Source organism: Vulpes vulpes, chromosome 1, assembly GCF_048418805.1.
Source record: "Vulpes vulpes isolate BD-2025 chromosome 1, VulVul3, whole genome shotgun sequence".
NCBI lineage: Eukaryota > Metazoa > Chordata > Mammalia > Carnivora > Canidae > Vulpes > Vulpes vulpes.
Genome location: NC_132780.1, coordinates 125,090,926 through 125,115,392, shown reverse-complemented (window position 1 = coordinate 125,115,392; position 24,467 = coordinate 125,090,926). Strand labels below are relative to the sequence as shown.

At 46.7% G+C, this 24,467-nt stretch overlaps 1 protein-coding gene across 50 annotated transcripts in view; it reads right to left on the bottom strand.

Moving 5' to 3' along the window:
* KALRN (kalirin RhoGEF kinase) overlaps positions 1 to 24,467 on the bottom strand; it is a 656,402-nt gene that overhangs the window by 56,000 nt on the left and 575,935 nt on the right. For 21 of the 50 annotated variants that reach the window (XM_072725283.1, XM_072725286.1, XM_072725299.1 and 18 more), the window contains exons 35-39: positions 19,026 to 19,309; positions 17,633 to 17,737; positions 14,256 to 14,351; positions 4,976 to 5,106; positions 709 to 775 (exon numbers count right to left, since the gene is read on the bottom strand). In XM_072725283.1, the coding sequence (XP_072581384.1) occupies positions 709 to 775; positions 4,976 to 5,106; positions 14,256 to 14,351; positions 17,633 to 17,737; positions 19,026 to 19,309 (683 nt within the window). The remainder of the gene's footprint in view (positions 1 to 708; positions 776 to 4,975; positions 5,107 to 14,255; positions 14,352 to 17,632; positions 17,738 to 19,025; positions 19,310 to 24,467) is intronic. The other 29 variants (XM_072725317.1, XM_072725318.1, XM_072725328.1 and 26 more) reach the window with 3 other exon arrangements.

Here is a 24,467-nt window from a genome sequence, read left to right as displayed (position 1 = left end):
TTTTATGATTTTATTTATTTATTCATGAGAGACACAGAGTGAGAGAGAGGCAGAGACACAGGCAGAGGGAGAAGCAGGCTCCATGCAGGGAGCCCGACGTGGGACTCGATCCCGGGACTGGAATCATCCCCTGGGCTGAAGGCAGATGCTCAAGCTGAGCCACCCAGGCGTCCCAAGAGCACGATTTTATTTACTACCAAGTTGACTCTTAACTGTGGATTTGTCAGTCTTGTCTTATGGGTAGATTTTTCTTTGTCTATCCTCTTGGTAGCCATAACCCCCTCCTCAATCTCAGAGGACTCTACGCCCCAAGGTCTCGTTGGGGGTGCCCTGCTTGTAGTCACGGTGGCTGGTAGCTCTGAAGACTACATGCCCGTATGATTAAATGCCAAAGAAGAGCTCTTGAGACAGTAACTTGGTCACCTGAAGCAAGGTGAAAGGAGTCCGCTCTAACCAAGAGGCTCCCCCAAATGCTGCAGCTTTGAGACCCCATCTCCCTCTGAATCTCTCATGATACTTCAAGGAGAAAAGAAAAGAAGAAACCCAATATATTTCATTCGATCTACTGTAATTTTTAGTTTCATTTCTGCAAATACCCAGAGAGAGCAAAATACATGTAACCCTCAAGTTAAAAACACCTTGGCTCAGGTAGGGTCCAACCTGCCCCTGGCTGGGTGACCGCAGACCCACCTTGCGCCACATACTCACCTCCACCACAATCCCCAGATCCTTGACGTAGTCTTTTTCTGTCTGCACCAGCTCATTCAGGACAAACCTGGGCAGGAGAATAAGAAGAAAGAAAGAATAAGAAGAAAAAAGCAGGAAGGCGCTTTCTGGGGCTCTCTCTGTGAGAGGGCCCCACGCCTAGAGGCGGATTCCCAGGTGGCACACAGCAGCCGGCGGTGGGTGTGTGTGGGGGGGGTGACCACGATGCTCACCATTCAGTCTTTTCCTTTCTGTTCTTTTTTTTTTTTTTTTTTTAATTTTTATTTATTTATTTATGATAGTCACACAGAGAGAGAGAGAGGCAGAGACACAGGCAGAGGGAGAAGCAGGCTCCATGCACCGGGAACCCGACATGGGATTCGATCCCGGGTCTCCAGGATCGTGCCCTGGGCCAAAGGCAGGCTCCAAACCGCTGCGCCACCCAGGGATCCCCCTTTTCCTTTCTGTTCTTAATGATTCTTCCTCCCTCATCTATAACTGAACAGCCGTATCGATACGAGGCAGGAGGAGTCACAGGCACTTTGACAAAAGTGACTTATGAAAGCTTTGAGGCCAAGGGCTCACCATGAGACTTCTCTTCCTTCATTTCAACTCCATTCTGTGCTTATCAAGAGGAGGAGGACATTTGCTTGATAACCAACCTTTGAGGCTTTAGAGACACCAACATCAAGTGAGGCCTCTGAGATACAGAAGCTGGGGTTATTCAGACAGGTGGCCCTGGTACCTGGCCTGCAACCCCCCCAGTCAGGGACAGGAGGTCTGACTGCAGGCACCACATAATCACAACCTTCAATGCAGCAGCCTCCCTTCTCCCCAGCAGACCTGGGGTTTAACCACTACAAGGACCCTTGCTTTCTTGGTTTCTTTCTTGTTCATGATTTCCTCCTCTCAGAGTATTTGCTCTGTGCCAGTGCTTCATCTGGGGTTTCTCATGCTTCTGTCATGTGGGTAGTGTAAGCCCTGCTTTATAGAGAGGAGAATACTGAGCCCACGTTGCCCAGGATGACAAAGCCCCCGGCAGAGTTGGGATCTGAACCTATTCCACCACAGCCCAAAGACTCTGCTCTTTCACTGTTGCCCGCCGCCTGGCAAGCTACTCAGACCAGCTCCCTGGAGTCCCTGAGACTCCACACCCAAGCACTTCTCTTTCTTTCTGTCCAAAGAGTAAAGATCTGGACAGAAAACACTCAGGGCGGCGCACCGGGGCAGGCTGGGTGCTGTGCGGCTTTCCTGGAGTCTGACTCGGACTAGCTAAGTGCGAAGACAGTTTTGCCTGGAGCCACCCAAATGCGTTTTGGGCCCAAGTGGCAGAAGGGGTACAGCGCTGGGATGCCCAAAGGGGACCCCAGCATAAGCATTGTGACTGTTCTGAACCCAGGAAGCAATTCATCTGAAATTCCTGATCTACATAGCGCAGAGAACCAACAGATCCCCGGGTCTGGGCCTCAGGGTGATGGGGAGAAAGAAAAGGAACACGCACTTCTTTATCGGCATGGCCAGTGCTTCCAACCAGTTTCCTCCCTCTAATATGCACAATCCACAATCATGTGTTATAGGCCACAGGAAGGAACTGGCAAGGCCAAATAAAAGCATTTAAATATATCTTTAGCATGGCCCATGCTACTGCTTAGAAGAAAGTGGTAAAACCCCACAGGAAAGTGGGAGTGGGAATTTGGGGCTGGGAGGGCCCTCTGGAGATGAAGTCCAGCTCTCTGTCTCCAGGCGATATTTTTATCCTGTGCTATCTGCTGACAGAGTGAGGGCTGTCTTGGGCTTTCCAGCCCTTGGGGAAGGGGAGTGATTAGACTAGGTGCTGCTGGTGGGCCTGGCACCACTCCTCTTGGAGCCCCAATGAAATATTTGGGGAGATAATGACACATTAATAGACATTTTGAAAAGGTCCATAAAAGATTTAAGTTACATGCAGCACAAGACAGTACATGATTAATTGCCAAATAAACTGAACTGATAATAAAGCATTTAAAAAAAAATGTTTAGGTCTTCATTGGTCAAAGTTATTTACAATGTAAATGTTATTCTTTGGTCCAACTAAATTTCTTCCAACTACAGGTCAGACCTATTTCTAATTTCTGTGTTAACACAATGGTGGGGAATGGCTGGGATCTTGTACAGAAAATCCTTCAGAAGTTTTGCACTGGCTGTTCCCTCAGCCAAGAGCACTTTCCCTCCATGACTAATGGCTAATTCCCTACCCCCTTCTAGTCTTTGTGCAAATGTCAGAACCATTGAAAACTGCAAATGGCCTCAACCATACTCCAAATCTCCCTTATTATTTTTTCTTTTTCCATCTTCTAACATGTTAAATAATTTATTTTTATTTTGTTTATTATATAATTTCTCCCTTTATATAGTGTACACTTGCCATGAGAACAAGGACTTTTGTTGTTATTGTCTTACAGAAACATCCCATACTTTGGTGCATGACAGGTGTCCAACACCTATTGTTCAATGAATGAGTGGCTAAACTTGAAGACAATCAAGTCCATTCTCAGCTTTTTTCCCTTCCTGGACAAATAACTATTTGTTTTCATCTTTTCTCCACGGAGCTCCCATTTAACCCTTTGATGCTTGGACCGAGTCTCCATTCTCTGTGTCTTGCCCTCCCCGCCCCCGCCCCCCCAACCACCACTCCCACTCCCTGGCCTCTAGCCTCACACAGAGTCCACAATCAGACGTGTACACATCCTCTCTTTCATCACGGCCATAAGTTACAGCAAGAGTGATGAGACATTGTAATCGCTGGATTTTCAGGATAGCTCAGGACGTGGAGAGCTGTGAGTCAGGCAAGAGAGTAATAAGAGGGAGAAGAAATGGGTAAAAAGAGTAAAAGAGACCATAAAATTTTGCCTGTTGAAGCAAAATCAGACAATATCCCATCTGGAAGCAGGACAATGGCTTACATGACTGCTTATGGGCCCGTTCAACCAAAGTGACAAGAGTAGTGACCGGCTTTGCCAAGGACCACCTGCTACCGCGAAGGTCTCCTCTGTGATCTGAGTTTTGCTTTGGCTTGGCAGAGGACTGGAACATCGGCTCCAACTCTGCATTTATGTAAAAACAACCCTGAGAAGCTAAAGAGAACCAGCTTTGTACAAGTTCTAGAAAATGTCCTTGTAGGGATGGTATTTTTCCACCTCTATTCCATTTTTGGGGTTCCTCCGAGTACCCATAAAGTTGGAGGGTAAATTTGGAGCTGAAGAAACACTTGCCCAGCTCCACCATGAGGTGACAGCCCTGCTCTGAGGCCAGGCCCTGGCTATGACGTTTCTACTTTTGTTTCCTAGGAAAGAAAGTCATTAATGGTCACTTTGCCTGCTTCCAGGCAACAGAAGGACCTGGCCTCACTCAGTTTTGCTAATCCTCATGTCTGTGACCAGGCTAAAGGAATGAGTCTGAGGGAGAAGGACGGACTAATTAGCAAAGGGACCAGTTCTCTGGGCTTTACGATCTCTCACACACCAAGCCACGTCCAAGACTCATCAAGCTCTGCTCCCAACATGGAGTCAAATTCAAGATAAGAAAAGTAAAGTTTTGGAGGAATTGTGGTTTTGCCTTGCTGGTATCTGATATCTTCTTAATCATCTCAAATGACAGAAGACAGACTCGACATCAGAGTGGATAACTCAACCCTTGCATAAAATACGGGCTTTCGTGACATGGACTGCAATGTGAATTGTATTTATCCCCAACTATATTTAAAAAAGTGAAGAGGTTCTCTTGGAGCAAAGCCCATACATGGGTACTAAATGAAACCATTAGAGGAACAGAGCTAGGCCCTGGCCAGCTGGCACAACAGATGCTTTTCCTATCTAGGACTTCTCTACGTTTTGAGAAATGGATCCTCAGGTGAAACTCTACCAGACTTTCTGCCGCGGATTCTCTAATATGGGACCATAGGAATAGTCCCATAGTTCCCTGCATTTTGTTGTTTTCCTTTTATCAGCATGCTTTAAGTTTCTCACAGCCCTTGGTGATACGCACACTTTATCTGTAACAGCTGCTGTCTCCCTGACGATGCTTCAGCCTAAAATTCTTAAAGTCAGTGCCACTGCAGTGCCTTGTTTATCCCAATGTTACCCTGTACAGATGTAGGTCACCTTTACTTAGAACGAATGGTATCAGTGGAAATACAGTGAGTGGAACCCCTCTGCCCAAACTTCCTCCGACCTTAGCCCACTGTCCAGCACACACATGCGCACTAGGGTAGAATCTGGGGAAAGTCACTTACATCCGGCCTCTCAGGGCTTTGGCTTTCTGTTCTTCTTCCAAGTTTCTAGGAGGTGTGGGTGGGGTCATCCCCTCATTCAGGCAGCCTACAGGGTCTTTCAAGCTTCCCCGGTATGAACCTCCTTCTAGAGTCTGAAAAGAGAAGAAAAATAGCCTCAGGGAAGTGTATATTGAAAAATCATCTGGAGGCCCTTGTGTCCCCTCCAATCTAGCAGCAGCCAGCTTGGTAGACCAGTTGCCAAGGCTGTTCTCACTGAACATCAGTGAAGTGCCAGGAAGCCGGGTATTCCTCTCTCCCTGCAACAGACTGTCCAGAGCGGCCGCCTTCTCCGGCGATCAGGATGAACTTGGCGTCGTGTGCTGCCAATTTCCCAACATAATGAAAAACATCAAAGTGACTTATCTCTGGGTAAGGGCTGCAGAGGCTAAGCTAATCATTGCAATTCTACACTAATGAAGCAGAAAAGAAAATCAGTCGTGGGGCCATCAAATCCCAACTGATAAGGGGAGGGTAGTGACAGGAGAGCTAGTTGGGTAAACTCACGTTTGTTAAATTGGCTACAATTTTTTCCCCAAAAGGCTGATGACACGTAGACAGGAAGAGATCAGCAGATTCAGCCTTTCCCCAAAATATCTTTGCTAAGGTTATTTACCAAGGGTTTTCTTTCATTCATGAATCCCCTTAATTTCTTTTAAGTAAGGTGCTGCAGGATTAAGAAACAAGGTAAAAGTAAAGATACAAGACTCTAGAAAGAGTTAAAGGCAAAGGATTCTAACCCCAGATCTGTTAGTCACTGGATGATCTTAAGTGAGACAGCTGCAATTATTCCCTGCGTGCTTCAGGGTTTTGTTTTGTTTTCAGTTTTCAAATGAGATCTCTCCTTCCTACAGATTTCTAAGGAACAGACAGAGACAATAAATGTATAATCCGTTGGCAAATTAAAAATATTCTACAATGATGAGCTCCCCCCTGCCTCAGAGCTTTTAACAAGAAGGATACTCGAAAATGAGGCCAATCTTAGCATTTTTACAGGTGTCCACAAAGTAAGATCACACAGTGATACTTAGCATTTCATTATGGAACTTGGCAGAAGCGATGTGGATAAACAGTAAGCCTGGAGATCAAGGTCAAGGTGAGCAATTCTAAGACAAACATGGGAGTCTAATCCAAACTACCCACACAAGAGGCCTCTTTACAACAGCCTCTGCAGCTCAAAGGAAAGGCTTCACTTTGGAAGTCTTTGAAAACATCAGCCCTAAGGGTAAAAGTCATAAAGATCAAAAAGTCTCCAAGAAGGCGGGAGAAACAAAAGGCTTCATTCAGCATGGTGTTAACCTGCACTGGGAGTATCTGTCTAAATTCTCATAGCTGCTATAGTTCAAGATGGGACGAATAAAAGCAGGAAACGTCCAGGGGAATGAAACAAAAAGCAAATGAGGTGCCCAATGGGTCATTCATTACATGAGAACAGTTGGTAGATATTAAGACTTAAAGCAGATGGGCACCTGGGTGCCTTGGTTAAGTGTTCGATTCTTGATTTTTGGCTTGGGTCATGATCTCGGGGTCCTGAGATCACATCCCACATTGGGCTCCACGCTCAATGGGGTAGTCTGCTTGAGAGTCTCTCTCTCTCTCTCTCTGCCCCTCCCCCCTTTCTCTTTTTCACTCTAAAATAAATGAATATATCTTTAAAAAAAAAAAAAACTCAAGTAAAGCTGAAAAATTTAAAGCTGAGAAGAGAGGTCAACTTCCTTGCCCCGCACCAACCCCCCAAATCAACAACATGTACTGAGGGCTGAGCACGACTTGTTACCAACACCAGAAACTAGAATTAAGAAGATAGTGTCTTCAAGTTTGACAGAATTTCTTTTAACTTGACATGAAGTCAGGACAAGTAATCCACGGTGGAAGTTGTTATCCTGAGAAGCAGCATAGGCTAAAAATACAGAAAGGTCAAGGAGAGTTTAGCTAAATTTATAGATTCAGGATCTGTAACCAGTTATTAAGGAAATGAGAGTGTCTGGTACTGGGGTCTGACAAGCCAGTGGACAGGCAGGCTTTTCAAGACATGTGACCCGTTCCCTGGTGCCATCGCCAGAGACAGGCTCCCAGGCAGATGGACCCGGCTGGTGATTGATCTGATTACAGGCCTTTTACTTCCCCTCCTCCTTGTCCCATTGTCCCATTACAGCCTTTGTTCTGCAGCCTGTTGGCTGGCAGGATGCTTACTGGAAGGCTGGGGCAAACAGGCTTACACCTCTGCCTACAAGGCTCTCCTGTGGAACATCCAGCTTGGCACGGTCCATCTTCAACCTTGTAGAATGAAGGGTATCTGAGGAGTCTGAAGTGTCACACAAGGAAATATGCTCCATATTCTCCTGCCTGGCCTATTCTATGAGCAAAGAAGCCCAAATTATGTCTGGGGAAAGAGTCTCTGTGAGGGGGTGAGCAGGGCAGAGGCAGTGAGAGGAAGAAGAGAGAAAGAAAGGGTCTGGCTAAGCTGGGTAGTCTGGGTAATCTGCTTCATGATGGTGTTGGCTTTCAATGCTTATAACTCAAATGCAATAAATCCCCTCTGAGGACCTGGCTACCAGAGCTGGAGTGGGGATCCTGGGGCCCAGCCACCGGCAACTGGAGGTGACCTGCCACTGTCTGTGCTGCTCCTGGTGGGAAGCAGGCAGCATGGCTGGTTGATGAGCCATGGGCTGTGGAGCCACAGGGAGGACTCCTGCCTTGCTCGGGGCTCAGGCCACATCCGGTAGTCATGTAGAGAGATGTCAGACTGCACATCTGAGGAAGGAGATGTTGCAACAGTCCAGACAGGAGAGCATTTTGAGCACTGACTCTAGACTGAGCTGGTCTCAGCAGCCAAAGGAGAAGGTACACAAGGAGAGGGCAGCTATAGTTGCTCTAGTTGGTCCAAGGCCAGGGAACAGAAATGCAAATAGGATTCAAAGCGGTAGATTAAGTATAGAGGAAGGTTGCCCCCACATTAAAAGTGAGCACATTTCCTGCCTGCTGGACTGTGGATCATACACTCCTGAACTGCTCTTCCTCGGGACTCCTATAGGCGCCCTTTACACACCCCCGCACAGCATTCGTTACACAGTACTGCGACTGATCATCTGTTTGCACCCAAGCAAACAGTCATTGAGCGTCTACTACGTGCTAAATATTCGCCAAGCACTGCAGAAATGAAGATGAACATGATCTGGCTTCCTGCTTTGCATAACCTAAATTATCACGTGTGCTGCTCAGACCAAAGATATACCTAGGAGGATGAAAATGGGAGTAGGCTGCTGTCTTGGGCTGCGAGGTAGGGGAGGGAGGGTGGAGAGGGGAGGGAAAGCAAGAGGCAATGCCTGAACAGAGTAAAATAGGGATTTTACTGGATACAGTGGTGGGAGAGCATTCCGGGCAGGAGCAGCACCCTGAGTAGGGGGTCAAGCTTGAACCTACCAAGCGAGGGCAGCATGGAAAGCTGAAAGCAGCTGATACAGGTGGAATAGAGAGTGTGGGAGTGGAGAGGGGTGGGGGTTGCTGGCAAGTGCCTGTGTGTTATGTGCATTGGGGTGAGTGAGCGCTGGGGAAGGAAGAGGGGGGAAGAGTAAGACAGCCCTCAAGTATGCAGGGACACACCACAGGGAGCCTTGTGCGGAGCCTTAACAAGTAGACTTTACTTTCTGACACCAATGAGGAAAGGTAACACGATTGGATTGAAGTTTTAGGAAGATCAGTCTTAACGTTCCTTAGGGTTTTCCATGACTTGGGAAAATGTCTCTGACATGACGGTAAAGGAAAAAAGGACTTTTCTATACTCTCTAATTTATCACATTATTTTTAGGAGGGTCTAGGAGAAAACAGATCAATATTTTAGCACCGAATATGTCTAGAGGATGGTATTACCAGTGATATAATTTGTGTTTATAACCTTGTCATCATTCCATTTTTTCCTGAATGAGCATATATTGCTTTTATTAATAATGAAAAAAGAACTATTAAAATTTTTTTTAAAAAGAAGAAAAGAAAATCCATCCGGTAGTCATGTAGAGAGATGTCAGACTGCACATCTGAGGAAGGAGATGTTGCAACAGTCCAGACAGGAGAGCATTTTGAGCACTGACTCTAGACTGAGCCTCATTAAGGAAGGTTCCATGCTGGATCAGAGCTGGCACATAGTAGAAGTCCAAGAATCTACGGAATGTACCATGGGGCTCTTGGGGAGAGGGCAAAACTCATCTGATAAAACAACAGGTAAGGGCTGTGATGCTCCAGCATCACACACCACACCAACCTCTTAGCTGCCCAACCCTGTTTTAAAAATGTATATACTATTCTCTGGACAAAATTAGATTGTACTTATTTCCAGGCAAATTAAGGGTGTGGATGGGGAAGAGAACTGTATAGAAGGAAATGCCATGTTTAGGCAAATACATTTCAGGTTTGTGACGTTCTCTTATTTATTTATTTTTTTTGGTGAGAATCGAAGCTTTCAACAAGCTCAGGAACCTTTTCCATAGAGGGAGGCCAGAGGCACCCAGTGCCACAAAACACACACCTCCACCATGGGTGTGATGCAGCCATTATTTTCTTCCCTCTGGTCTCTTTCCTTCCCTCTTCCCTTGTCACTGATGAAGCAGGCCGACTGACCTTGAGGAGGGCAAAGCACACATACACACAGCTGCAGCTTGGCCCTAGCCATGTTTGGTGCCCCACAGGGCTGGCCCAGGGAGGTGAATGCTATCAAAGCAGGAGAACCAGAGGGCAGGAAGCAGGTAGACACATTTTAGGATGCCAGGCTACCAGGTAGACTGAAGAAGACCTCAATCCTGGCCAGCCCCTACCCCAAAGGCAAAGGATTATCAGTCAAGGGGCCATTGGTACCATCTGAAGCCCAGTGAACTACTGTGACATCCTACATGAGGACAAGGGCTCTTTCTAGAGAGGAAGTGTTCTTTCTAGAGGCTTCATCTTTCACGTCAGGCCGGCTGTGAAATGCTGTGGCTGTTTAGAAACACATGAGATTTTTCACATGGCCCGGAAGTTCTTGTTCCTCAAACTTGAGGAATAAAACCAAATCATATAGGTTGTTGAGCTATTGCCCTGCCCTGTTCACCCAACCACTAATCTATTGGCTGACAAATACTGTGTCCTCATGGCCCAGGACGTGGTAATGGAGGACAGGGACGGCACTGCTCCCTTCTGACATTCACAACACAGACGAGGTGGCTAAGAGCTAACATTTGCAGGATGCTTGCTTATCATCCTACAAAGCACATTCACACCTACTCAATCATTGTGGTATCTCTTTTAAGATAAGATTCTGCTGGAAGGAATCATCACTGCTGATAAAGGAGATAAAAGAGAGGCCCAAGGAGACTAGGTACCTTGCCTGTGGCTACACAATAAGGAGCAGAGGCAGAAATTACAATCCAGGTCTCTGATTCCTTACACCCCCACCACTGCCACCACCCATCCTCAGGTCTAGGAGAAGGTTTATTAAAAATCACACAGGGGGGCGCTCAGTTGGTAGAGCACTTGACTCTTGATCTTGGGGGTCATTGGTTTGAGCCCCATGTTGGGGGTAGAGTTACTTTAATAAATAAAAAGGAAAACAATACAGGGAAAGCAGGAAGAGTTCTTACTCTGGGCTTGGAGTTAGAGACAATATCTTAACACAAAACGTGGAAAACATGTGTGAGATCTATTTGTGGGGAGGTGGGTGGGCACCTTCTCTTGGTAAATAAAAGCAGTGATTAAAGACCAAGTCTGGTAGATGAAAACTCAGAAGTGTCCTCTGATGTCCAGAGGGACTTGCCAAAGGGGTTCTGGGGGAGCTTCAAGGGTTTGTCTGTACTGTAGGTGAGCTGGAGAACCCCTACCCTTGTTTCCTACCAGCAACCCTGGGGCAGAAGCCTTGGCACAGTCATGACCACGTGGCCATCAAGCACCAAGGGCAGCTCTGGGACTCCGAGACACAAAGGGTCTCAAGGCTTTCGGGTGGAGCAGAATTTGGTGCTATCTCTGGAGCAACCGAAAAAGAAAGAATCCAAGCCCTAGATATAAAAATCCAAGTGTGCTAGATGCTCCTATGAAATTTCCAGACTCTGCAAATTGGAAAGAAACTTATTAGCTCATCTTATACCGAACTAAGTAAGATAACTCCAACCCCCGGTCTAGGTTCCACCCTCCGGAGCAGCAAAGAGTGAGACACCCCTTCTTTCCCATGGCAGTCCTCAATTAATCCGGAACGGCTCTCCTGAGCCTTCTCTCTCCTAACTTCTCCCCAAATTTAACGCAGTATCTTTAACTTTCCTTCAAATGATAGGGACCACATGGTACTGTTTACCTCCTCTGGGGCCCTTCCAGGGAGTTCAAGACCACTGCAGAACGCTGCATTCAGAACCTGATGCATGACTCACACACCGCTCATGGCAGGTATGGGCTGAAGACCTTTGAGGACAATGGGGCTATTATTCTCCTTGACTGTACATTGTACTTTCCTTGACCTGGCCTATGATCACAGTGGCTATTTTGGCAGCTGTCACACTGTGGTACGTTAGTCAAAAACTCTGGGACTTTCGTAGGTTCTAGGTCTTCCCTTTTCTAAGCCACAGAGCTAATGAAGAGGAATACACGTCTCAGAGGTAAAAATGCAGCTTGGGATTCTCAAACACGCCCGGGAAACAACCACTTACTGTTGCTTCATTGCTATCCCACAGTGGGTATGTCCTGGGACGCGAAGGAGGAAAAAATAAAGGGAGGGACAAATGATCAAATTTTGGTGAGAAGATTCTGAGAAACCAAACCAAACGCTCCCTCATTCCTCTCCATGGTATGGGCTTGGTTTTACTTGTTTGGCCAAAGAAATCTCTATAATTCTGGGTTCATCGCAGGTCCTCAAGAAGGAGTTATTGGTGGAAGAAGAAATTAAAGTTCTCATTGTGGGAACGTACCACAGAGAAACCACTCATCTGATAGATGTTTGTCGAGAGCCTATTACAGGGCTGATCTGCTCCACCGCCACCCCACACTTCCTCTCTTCTGGGAAACCTGCTCTCATGGACTTCTCAATAGCGGCACTTACCTGCTTAACACCAGATACACCGATTACACAACCAGAGGCCTGCAGGGACTCCCAGCAGTGCTAAGGTGAGCAGTCACAGCAGGATAAAAGTAATCCAAAATATAGAAAAATACAGCCTTTTGGAAACAAGTGTCTACTGATGTGTGTGCAAAAGCCTCCTATATACTCATGGAGGAGGGGAAAATAATGTTCTAAATGACCAATCATCTTGCCGGGTAGGGAGGCTGCAAAGATTAAGACAATGAAAAGATCAAGGTGCTTTAACAAATAACCCAACAGAACCCTCTAAGAGCTGTCCCTGGCAGTGGGCGGCTTACACAGTAACTGCCATGGGGCTGCCTGGGCTGGTCGGGGAAGCCCTTCTGGGCAGATGAGATTCCAGCGGGGTCCTGAAGGACTGTTACGCTTCAGATAAGCAAAAATACGAGGGGGAACATTCCAGAGAAGTAGGGCGGTAGGAAAAGAAACTTGGAGGGAGGAAAGCCAAGTGCGTGAGGAACACCATTTGGTTGGAGCATTGTTCATCTACCAGAAGAAAAACGTCGTCGTAGGCTGGCTAAAATACACGAGAATATTGGATACATGTGAATTTTATCCGTGGGCTGGTGATTTCCAAAGTTTGATCATCTACCTCTATCAGTAAACACAATTTTGGTCATGCATTGCCAACACATGGAACTTATGTATAAATCACATCTCTGTGTTACTGCATTATCATTATGCACATAATAAAATATACCTGAATCGTTTTTAAATGAGATGAGGAGATTCAACAACTGCTTTCCTGTACCTCAATAAAGTGTCCTGTGTACCCAAAGGCACCCCCACCCTGGAGATGACCGCATAGGCAAGAGGGAGGAGGCCGTGTGCGCTTTCACCGAGGAGGGAGGCAATAGAGGTGCTTGTGGAAGACCCACCAGGAGACGAGGCCCAGGAGGGAGGCAGACCAGGGCAGGGGAACTACTGCAATAGTCCAGGCCTGAGGTCAGGGCTCAGGTGCTGAAAGGGAAAATGTGAAGGAAAAGACAACGGATGATATGATTTGTAAGGAACAATATTGTTAAGCCGTATCTGGAGAACGAGGAGGGGGTGTGGGTCCGTGTGGAGAGAAAAGGGGAAGCAAGTGGGAAGTGGTCAGAGAGACAAGCTTTGAAAAGCCAAGGACGGTGCCCAAGAGAGCACTCGACTCCCACCAGCGAGGCAGGGGGGTGACAGGAAAGTGGACCACCCTCAAGAGTTAGACGCAGTTACTAAAACATCAACTGAGATGTCCTTTCTAACATAGGAAGGAAAACTTAGAAGGAGAAGGAGAAAATTCTGTGTTAAATTTCCTGGCCGCTCTCTAAGGTGGGAGATTTGGGGAGGGAGTCACTGTCATCAGAATTGCTATCAGGCAGCCTTTCCTGCACAGCATCCAGCATCTTCCTCTCACTCCTGGGCCAAGGAGAGAAGGGTTTAAATGGTGCTGATTACAGGGCTGCCCAACAGAAGTCTAGCAGGAGCACAGGCATTTATCCTAATGAGAGTCGCAGGAGAAACCAAACCAGCGACCTGGATGAGGGTGCAGGGCAAGGAGAAAGCTCCCAATTGTCATCATGGGGATACGTGGCAACGTGAAAACATGGGCTAGAGGAACAGCACTAACCGAAAACGAGCTCTTTCACCAGCACAGCGCCAAAACCCTCGAGCAGCCAGACCCATAACTCTTCTCTGCAGCGGTCTGACTGGCCCCTGAGACGGTCACAAGCTCGGCCAGTTTGCAAGCTAGAAAACTGTCTGGGGTCCCCGAATAAAATTACCTGGTGTTTTCAAAGACCCAATCCATGTTCTGGGTCTCAGTGGCCAAGTTAGATTCAGGGCTGACCAGTCACTGACCAAATGCTGCTGCGTCCCTGTGGGCCAGCGGGCTGGGCTCACAGAGAGGCTATCTTGTCTTGGATACTTTTTTCCTTTCATCAATGCCACAGTCCCAAAAGGGCCTATTCATTGCAGACGCCCATTCAAAAAAAAAAAAAAAAAAAAAAAGGCCAAAGACTTTGAAGCACAGGTATTTGGAAACCATCATTAGCTAGAAAGAATCCTATAGGAGGAATGGGGATAGGTACACAGGAGGCCGTGGCAGACCGACGCCAGGCCCCGGGAGCCACATGGGGGTGAGACACACACAGAACTGCCTCCAGGACCCCCACTTACCAGCTTGCTTTTGACCAATTGTTCTATTGCACTGACAAGGTCTGCAGCAGAAGGTACTTCAGTGGAAGCCTGCCGGGCTGCTAGCAAAGAGGAGGACTGCAAGACATTGAGCAGCAAAGGAAAAGCAGATTAGCAAGGAATGAGGAATAGCAATTAGGAAGAAAACAGCAAGTCCACAGCTCAAGGCAGGCAAAGGGAGCAAAGCTTTAGTTCAGAGGCAGGAGATCACAGAGGGAGATAGGAGGTGGTGTGGGTGCGGGACAGGCCTGCCTGACCCCTTGTCAGGAATCCTGGCCAGCGGCGAAGCGGGGATGGGACTGGGCTCTCCCTAGGCAGGCCTCCAGAGGAGCTGAGGGCAGGGTTTGCGGAGCTCCTGGGAGGCCCATAGGTAAGGGCTGCCCACTGCTGTTCCAGGGTACGAAAGGAGTCCATAAACCTGGCCTCAAACGTGCCCAGAGGAGAGAAATTGTCTTTGCTTTACTTAAATACAAATTTTAAGTCTAGATCTTCAGTGCGTATCAAGTAAAATTCAGGGCAGAGCACTGAAAGACCAGGAAGCTAGAAACCCCTGCCCACTCACCTGTGTGCACACGCATGCACACGCGTGCACACACAAACCTCCACCAACATAGCTGCTTGTGGCAAGGCCCCTGAACTGGAACACCTGGATGTAGTAAGTGGTTTTAGCAAGGACTTGTGTATCTCACACTGGAGTCACCAGGGACTATCCCATTCACAGTGAAAGGAGGCTCAAGCCAGGGGGCTGTCCCCATCCAGCCTGTACCAGCAACAGGGACTGACTGGTCCACGCGGCTGTTTGGTTGACGGTTTGGGGAATCCCACTCATGGAGGGATTTTTTTTTTTTTAAGATTTTATTTATTTATTCATGAGAGAAATAGAGAGAGAGAGAGAGAGAGAGGCAGAGACACAGGCAGAGGGAGAAGCAGGCTCCACGCAGGGAGCCCAACGCGGGACTCGATCCCAGGTCTCCAGGATCACACCCTGGGCTGAAGGCAGGTGCTAAAACACTGAGCCACCAGGGCTTCCTGGGATGGTGGTTTTTATCTTCCTTTTCTTATTTGAGAAGAAATTGGGTGGTGGGGGTGGGGGGAATGGTTCACCCTGCATGCATGTAGGGCACAGCAAAGCAGAGGGCAGCTGTGTTCCCAGGGCCCAGGACACATACTTCTTCCATCTTTGACATAGATCACAACAGGGATAAAAAGCTGAATGTCCTGTCCGTGCTCTGGCTTCAAGTGTGTCCTGTCAGTTAGGGGGAAGGGTTTCAAAAAGGAAGCTACGGGCAGCCCCAGTGGTTCAGTGGTTTAGCGCCGCCTTCAGCCCAGGGCCTGATCCTGGAGACCCGGGATCGTGTCCCACGTCGGGCTCCCTGCATGGAGCCTGCTTCTCCCTCTGCCTGTCTCTCTCTCTCTCTCTCTCTCTCTCTGTGTGTCTCTAATAAATAAATAAATTTTTTTTTTTAAAAGGAAGCTACTTGTCTAATTTAAGAGTCACTCTAGGTCTTTGTTTCTGACATGGGGTTATTAAAAAAAAGTCAAATGTAATTAGATATAACAACAGTCTTTTTTTCTCTTCTGGGAATGCAGGAAAGGAGCTTAAGTCTGTTTGGAAATCCAAAGCTATCAACTTTTTGATTTAGTAATCCTACCCCTGGGAACTCATTCCAAGGACAGAAGTCAAAAGAACCAATGCTGTATGTACAGAGTGATCTGTAGCAGTGTCAGCTAGCGTCGCCAAAACTGGAAGCAACCCAGTATATCCCCAAACAGGCCGGTTAAGCAAATTATGGTATATCAGATAAGTGAAATACTCCCCAGCTATTAAAATTATAGTTATGAAGGTAACATTAGTAAGAGTTTTAGAAAATGCTGAATAAAACATCGAACATATCAGGTGCATATTAAAATTTTAAAAATAAGACACACACGCATCTGAACAAATATTAGAAGGGAACATGGAGAACCAAGGTGATTGTGTGACGTTACAATAGGTAAGACTTAAAAATTCCTGGTAGACAATGTAAAAATTACCCTAATAAGTTCAACTCCATTTGCTAAAAGTTCTGGGGCTCACCAAATGTTTCAGGAAAACAAATGGACAGTAATCACACGGGCAGGGCTGCGGAGGGTTAGTGTGTCTAGAAAGGCACTGTTACCATCTGCCCTCTTTCTGGCTAACAAAAAGGCTACACAAACATCTGGGGTTAAGTCCGCTTTTTCAGTTAAAGATTATCCAGAAACAACATAACATCCTTTTCCCCCCAAACAAGCTGTGTTTGAGGGATTAGAGGGGGAGGGTTCGTGACCTTTCCTTATCTCATGCAAGCTGGTACCTCGTGCAGAGGGCCGCGTGGGAAGGCCGATACGGTGACTCGAGCGGCCTACCCCGCACACGCTCTGTTTGTAGGACAGTTGACAAGGACAGGCCTCTGGGGACACAGTGGGGTGGCTCCCATGCTGACCTCGGTGTGAGGCATGGGCATTTCTGCCCCTGGAATGTAGGATGGGCATCGCACCATGCTTCCCTCTACTCTTCCTTCCAACGGGTAAGAGCCGGGGCCAGCAGCATCACTTTAGGAGGGGCTGAGTCACAGAGGGGGGCATCTCTGTCACCGTCCCAGGATCTTTCCCTATAGCGCGGCCCCAGGAAGACCCCAGCTACCGTCCGTGGGTTCAGGATCCAAATACAGAGCAGAGGGAATGAAAACAAGAACGGGCCTATGACCACAAAACGCTGCAGCCTCTGCAAACAGGACTTTTGGAACCGGATCCCTGTTGGTGGTGGTGTGAAGGCTTGCAGGGATTTTGTAAAGCCAGGCACGTGGCAACCTGCACGCAGGTTTTCCCACCTCTGTCAGCAACCCCTCCCCCTTGGCGGCGTCTCCATCCCTCATGTGGTGCTTGCAGAATTTGGGCTTGACCGGAAGCTTCTGTTCGTTATACGGGTTTTGGAATTGAGTCTAGGGAAAACGATCAACTAAAACATCTATGGTTCAGAAGTCAGGTGCAATGAAGTGATTATGGCCTGGAATGGCCACAGACTCCTTTTGAGACAAACCGTTCCTTTCAGAGCCTGCAGCTTCCAAAGACAGAGCCATTACCCTTCATCAGGGGCATGAGACGCCAGGTGGGTTCCCACTCTGGGACCTCTGCACACACCCCCTACGCGGCCCAGAATGAAGTCAGACGTCCAGGGCCAGGGGAGGGGACACCTACCACATATAGGTGGGGTCCCTATCACCATCGATTCAGAGAAATAACAAAAGAGAGAGTATTACTACCCCCACCCCACACACAATACAAAATCACATGTATTACACATGGTTCCTTCAAGTGAGAAAGTAGAGAAGCCCTACCATCTCGTCCTGTGTAGGGTCATTGTCAAAGATCTTCATGGGAGGAGGGAGGGGTGTGTGTGACTCTTCATCTGGCTCATCTTCGCCCCAACCTTTCTTGTTCTTCTAGAACAAAAGAGCAGCATTAGTCATACAGTCCCAGGTTTCACAGAGTTAAAGATACCAATGGTTCAGGACTCAGAATTTTCTAAAAAGCAACATATAAGATACCGTCTTTCCTTAACACATCCTTATGTTTTTCAGCCTCACTGTCCTCCTCTGTGGAATGGGGGCACCTTCTTATCTCAAAGGACACCGAGGTTCAAATGGGGGAAAATATACCTACACACACACACACACACACACACACACACGGACACGGACACACACAAGAGACATCTCCCTCACTAATTAGTCAGGAAAAGAAAAAGCTGAGAGTGGTCAGAGAGAGCCTGACTTTTTAAGCTTTTGGAGGACTATTAAAACCACAGCCTGAATAGCACCAGGCTCTACCGCCATTCTCAGAGGGAGAAATGGCAGGTGGCATAAAATTACAAAGAGAGTCTGGTTACATAGCAGGAAGCACCTCTTAGCCACATCGACGATTAGAACAGGTTAGTTGGTCAGAAAAACAACAACAACAACAACAACAACAACAACAACAACAAACCCCAGCTCTCATCCCTCAACTAAACCACATCCACCGCAGGATAGTTGCAGGATCTCAGCTTTGAATGGGTCTTCAGAGGTCACCCAGTCTGACCTCTCAGCTAATACAGGGATCTCTCTGCCTGCTCCGTGAGGTCATCTGTCCCGACCCCTTCCAGCATGACTATCTATTCCCTTTCGTGGCAGCTCACTTCATCACTGGTTGACCTCCCTTAAAATCCCTCTTTGAGCTGCAACCTGCGAGCCTTCACCTGTTGGTCATATAATTCTCCCCGCTGGAGCAACCTGGAGCGGTCTCTTCCTTTTCATAGGTGGCACTGGTCTAGATACTTGAAAACAGTTATACTCGCCCAGCATAGCCTTCTCCTTCCAAGAGAGATGGTCCACATCCTTTTATTCTTATTCTCAATTAGCAGGTTTCAATGGAGTCCTTAGTTAGAGGCGGGGGATTAGGTGACCAAAATGTTCCCCTATCTCCAAATCTGGCAAAATGTTGTTTATCTACCAGAAATTCTAGGTGCTGGTGAGTCTCTGAATTGATCACACAGCAGACTGGCAAGGTCTTGTTGGTATGAACGCTCAGATCGCTGGTGCTCAAGAACACAAACTACTGGGAACTAGAGACTGGCTGGTTTACAGACCCCGTGGAAGGATGTCCCTATGGAAGGACGCCTCACAAAACTCCAGGAAGGATGTAGGCCAGAAGCCCCCTCTTGATGGAGGCTCCAGGGCCATGTATAAGTACCTCATCTGCACTGTCTCCCTGAGGGGTCGTCTCATCCCCAGGCTTCGGAGATCCCAGGTCGAAGCTCTTCCGGCCATCTCGCACTTTCTTCTGCTTCTTGATGTTTCCATCTGCCTTCCCGCTGTTGAGCCGGCGCACAGGACTGGTCAGCCACTTCTTGAGGGTGTTGGTGGAACGCTTGGGGCCGGGAGAGCTGTGGATGGAGTTCAGGGAGGGCTGAGACTGCAGGTTGGCCACCGACTCAGACTTGCCTCCGTTTTCACTTGAGGAATGAGAGTATGCATCTGAGAAGAGAGAAGAGACAGACACAGCCACGTCAGAGGCAGTGGGGGGTGCATGGGGGGGTGGCCGGCTGGGAGTGGGCCCAGTCCATCCTCAGGAAGCTGGGACACAAGGCAAAACGTCAAGGCCGGCTGCAGACCCTGGTCAAGGCAGCCCTCCCTAGAGGTCAACAGCCGATCCTCATTCAATTTTTAACATGCAAGGCACTGCTCTGGGGGCTATGGATATAGGAAGGAACAGAGGACAAAGCCTCCTACCTTCAAGGACAAAAAAAAAAATCAAGATCCTGAGCAAGAATCACCAACTAATAACACTGTCATGGAACACCTATTAGGTAGTATATTTTAATGACATATAAAACCTAGGTTTTATTTTCAAAGACCCCTAATCTAGCCCCCCGCCCCGCATACGTGCAAAGAAAGAGAAGAGCGAAGGAGCAAGACAGAGCGTGCAACGTAAAGACAAATTCACGTAGCGGAATGTGACTGGTTGCCACCGGGCTGGTATGGACTCTAGGTGATAAGCTAGCAGAGTTCAGAGGAAGGTCAGATCAGTGTAGGAGGGACCGGTCCGAAAGGGTTTCATGAAAGAGCTGTGTCGGAGGAGAGAAGGAGAGAAGAGATTTCAAAAGGGGGAGATAGAGGGAACCACGGCACCCATACTGAAAAATAATGAACACAGCCCCCGAGGAGATCCAAGAGGGAAACTGGATGGAAAGATTAGTAAGGACATTTAATAATAAACGAGGAGTGTGTGACCTCTGTTGTGAGACTATCCTGGGAAATGACACAATGAAAAGGGTTTCTTTTAATTAATCTGGTGACTATAGACAGCATAGCCCTGAGAAGGAGGGGTCAGGATCCAGAAGGCCGCACTAGGGCAGCCCACAGGGCTAGAGAGGAGCAAATGTGAGGCATTCCAAAGCAAGGAGTGTCTAGATGACAAATCAGAGGTGAGTTCTCTCTCCGTCTGCTGCTTCTCGATACCAAAATGGTCTTAGGAGAATCCCTGACCAGCACTGCAGACCCCTCATGGGCCCACCCCCCCCCCACCAAATTCTCCCCCACCAACCCCGTGCCCGTTTGCATACTGATATTTAAATCAAACACATGACTAGGTCTTGAAATAAATGACCGCAGTGGTTTTTCACACCTCCTCCTCTCAAAGACTGAATCACCTTTTCCCATAATGACTTCATCCTAGACCTAGCCTTGAGGGCTAACCTGGCTTTCTAGAGGCCCTCTGGCCTAGACAGAGCCAACAGAGAAGAAACAAAATCCCAAAAGAAGGCGGATGAATACTTTTGCCAACAGAGAGCTGTCTCCAGCTTCTACAACTAACGGATCTTGAGGGGTCCCAAACTCAGGCAGTTGGCCCTGCGGGGACTTTCTCTGATGTTGCTAAAGTTCTGTGTGCACTTTGGAAAACGACACCTGAATGTTTCCATCTAGAAGCCCAGAAATGGAGGTCCTACAGGCCCCTGGTATGAAGGATAATTTACAGGGTTGCTCTGCTCAGGGAATATTCGGGGATCCACTGACATGGTTGGCGTCCCTTTAAGGACAAAAACTGTAATCTTATCTCAGGGAATTCCTTGCTGGCTGTGGTCCTGGGTATGTTGACATTATTTCTAAAGTGTTTGGTATGGGTCAGACTCCTGTTCTCAGAAGCCTGGGTGATAAACATCTCTCTAGCACTGGTTGTAGAACCAGGGCCTTTCTGTTATCTTTCTGCTGATAAACCTGGAAAGCTTTTCACTCACCAGACCCCTGTGACACCACATGGCTCTACGAGACCAAGCCTTCAAATCTGAATCAGCACATACTGTGTTGGCAGCACTAGAGGACAACCACGTTAACTGGGTGCTCGTTAGTAGGCCGGGCAGGTGACCGTCCACGCTCTCTGCTCCATCGCAAAACAGAGCCTGACGTCGAGATTCACAGATGCAAATCTGGACTGACTGTCCTTCCCTGCTGTCACGGGGCCCCGCTTTGGTGCATTCTGTCCAAATGAACGGCAAGAATACGAATGACAACGTACAAATTAAAAATCAAGCATGTTCTCACTTTTGCTGTCTCAGGTTTATTCTGTGTAAACAGTGAGGCCATTTGATCGCAGCCCACATAAAAGAGGATTCAAGCGTTGGAAGCAATCTATAATTCATCTAGTGAGGGTCCTGAATTGAGACGGGACCATTTCTAAATCACTCTGTTGGGTTTTGCCCGTTTTCGCTTTTATTTTCCAGCTTTGACGTAACTGGCGCATGACACTGTACTAGTTCAAGGTGTAGGACACAACGATTTGATATTTGTATATACTGTGAAATGATCACCGCAATAGTGTAACACTCATCACCTCACATAGTTGTGATCTTTTTTTCTTAAGAAATTTGCTAAATTAGGGATCCCCGGGGGGCTCAGCGGTTTAGCGCTGCCTTCAGCCCAGGGCGTGATCCTGGAGACCCGGGATCGAGTCCCACGTTGGGCTCCCTGCATGGAGCCTGCTTCTCCCTCTGCCTGTGTCTCTCTCTCTGTCTATCACAAATAAATAAACAAATCTTTAAAAAAAAAAAGAAATTTACTAAATTACTTTGAATGCATGATTTTGAAGAATGTGGCACCATTTCGTTTAGAAAATTTCTACTTTCCTTATTACTGCTTCAAAGAATAATTGGCATGCTATGCTCACCTCATCTTTAGAGATTTTATTTTAGTGCCATTCCAGCCCTAGAAGTTCAGTGACTGATTTGTGACAACTGAAACAATAAGACTGCTATCCAACCTTTCCAAGCTAAGGTAGGTGCTATTTATTTGTGATTCTTGTCACAGGAAATAGAAAATCAAGAGTGTTTCGGGAAACCAAGGCTCATAGTTGGTGAGTGACAGACAGGCAAGACTTAAGTCCAGATCTGACTCCACTGCACACACACACACATATATTTTAAAATATTTCATTTATTTGAGAGAGAGAGAGAGAGAGAGAGAGAGAGAGAGCATGAGTGGTGTGGGTGGGATGTGGGGGCAGAGGTAGGGGGAGAAGCAGACTCCCTGCTGACCAGGGAGCCTGACCTGGGGCTGGATCCCAGGTCCCCTGGATCATGATCCAAACTGAAGATGCTTAATCGACTGAGTCACCCAGGTGCCCAAATACTGCACATATATTAATCTTATTTCTACATCTGCATTCATTCCATATATTCCTTTAGTCTCTATGACTGTTGTAAAAGGAGCATCAAGCTGATAGTCTATTTAACATTTCAAATATACGTTTATATATAATTTATTTAAGTCATAAAATTACAATGCTGAAAACAGTCTCAGTCTTATTTTATGGGTAAGGCAATGAAGGTTTAAATATGAGAAATCTATTGTTACAAATGAATTAGTCATAAAGCTGGGACCAGAACCCAGGCATCTCTACCTCTGCCCCAGGGCTCTGAACTAATGACTCCCCTACAGCCCTGAGGCACCGAAGCTGCCCATATAGCTAATACCTGGTTTTAACACACTGGGAAGACAAATGTGTCCCTGGGCATTGTAGGTAATCAAGTTCCCTGGATGTTCTAGTATGTTCAACTTGCTTTATGGATCAGGAAAAAAAAAAATCATATTCTGAGGCTGGTTTTACTAGGAGATATTTTTAAGATAGAGAAAAATAGAAGGAAAAAAAGTAACAACCAGGTACCCACCACCTAGATATGATAAATGCAAACTTTTTTTGGTCCATATTTGCTTCAGCTTTTAAAAAACAGAAATAAGAGATTTTATATATATAATATTTTTCATCCATTCACAATCCTATCCACTATTTTCCTCTTCCCAGAGTTAAATCCTGTTCTGAAGTTGGTGTGCATCTTTCCCGTTCATGTTGTTAGCTATTTACTTTGCATGGAAATACAGTATTGTTTTGTATTTTTAAATTTTGTATGCTTGTCATAATATAGGTATCATTTTGCAACATGCTCATTAATTCAAAATTATCCGAGATTTATCCATGTTCAGTCATGTAGATCTAGTTCATTCATTGTAATGGTTGAATAATAATCTTGCATAGGACATATTATGGTGCTTATAACACATTTTCCTAAGGATGGATATTTAGGTTGTTACACACACACATACATTTACTTGAAGCAGTCCTGTACAGGTCTCTGCTTATTTGTGAGAATTCTTCTAGGGCAGTGTTTCCCAAACTACCTGACCTGTGGTCAAGGAGTCAAGGACTTGTTTTTCTAATTTCCAATCTATTTCAGATCAATTTTATAAAATACAAAATCACACTCTTAGTGTGGTACAGTGTCAAATTGCTATAAAAGCTTCTAAATGCTTTTTCTCAGGCAGCCCTGGTGGCTCAGCGGTTTAGCACCGCCTTCAGCCCAGGACCTGATCCTGGAGACCCGGAATCGAGTCCCATGGCGGGGTCCCTGCATGGAGCCTGCTTCTCCCTCTGCCTGTGTCTCTGCCTCTCTCTTTCTCTTGGTCTCTCATGAATAAATAAGTAAAATCTTAAAAAAAAAAATTCTTTTAAAAAAAGTAAATAAATGCTTTTTCTCATTTTCTGTGCCTATCTCCCTGTGGACTGGAAACAAATGGCTAACAAACTTTTATGATGTGCATATCACACATTGAGGAGAACACACACTGCTCTAAACTCTAAAGCACCCAGAGCACATACCTCGAGGTGGACCTGCTGGGCTTACAGAGGACATCTTGCCACCTACACTAGTTACCGCCAAATTGCACTCTGATTTACTCCCACCAACTATGTACAAAACTTATCTTTTGGAATCATCAACAAAATGAAAAAGCAATCTATCAAATGGGAGAAAAAATTGCAAATCATATATCTGAGAACAGGTTAATATCCAAAATATATAAACTCAATAGCAAACAAATAATCTGATTAAAAAATGGGCAGAGGATCTGAATAGACCTTTTTCTAAAGAGGACATACAGATGGCCAACAGGTACATGAAAAGATGCTCAACGTCATGAATCATTGGGGAAATGCAAATCAAAACCACAATGAGATACCATCTCATACCTGTTACAACAGCTAGTATCAAAAAGATAAGAGATAACAAATGTTGGCAAAGATGTGGAGAAAAGGAAACCCTTGTGCACTGTTGGTGGGAATGCAAACTGGTGCAGCTACTATGGA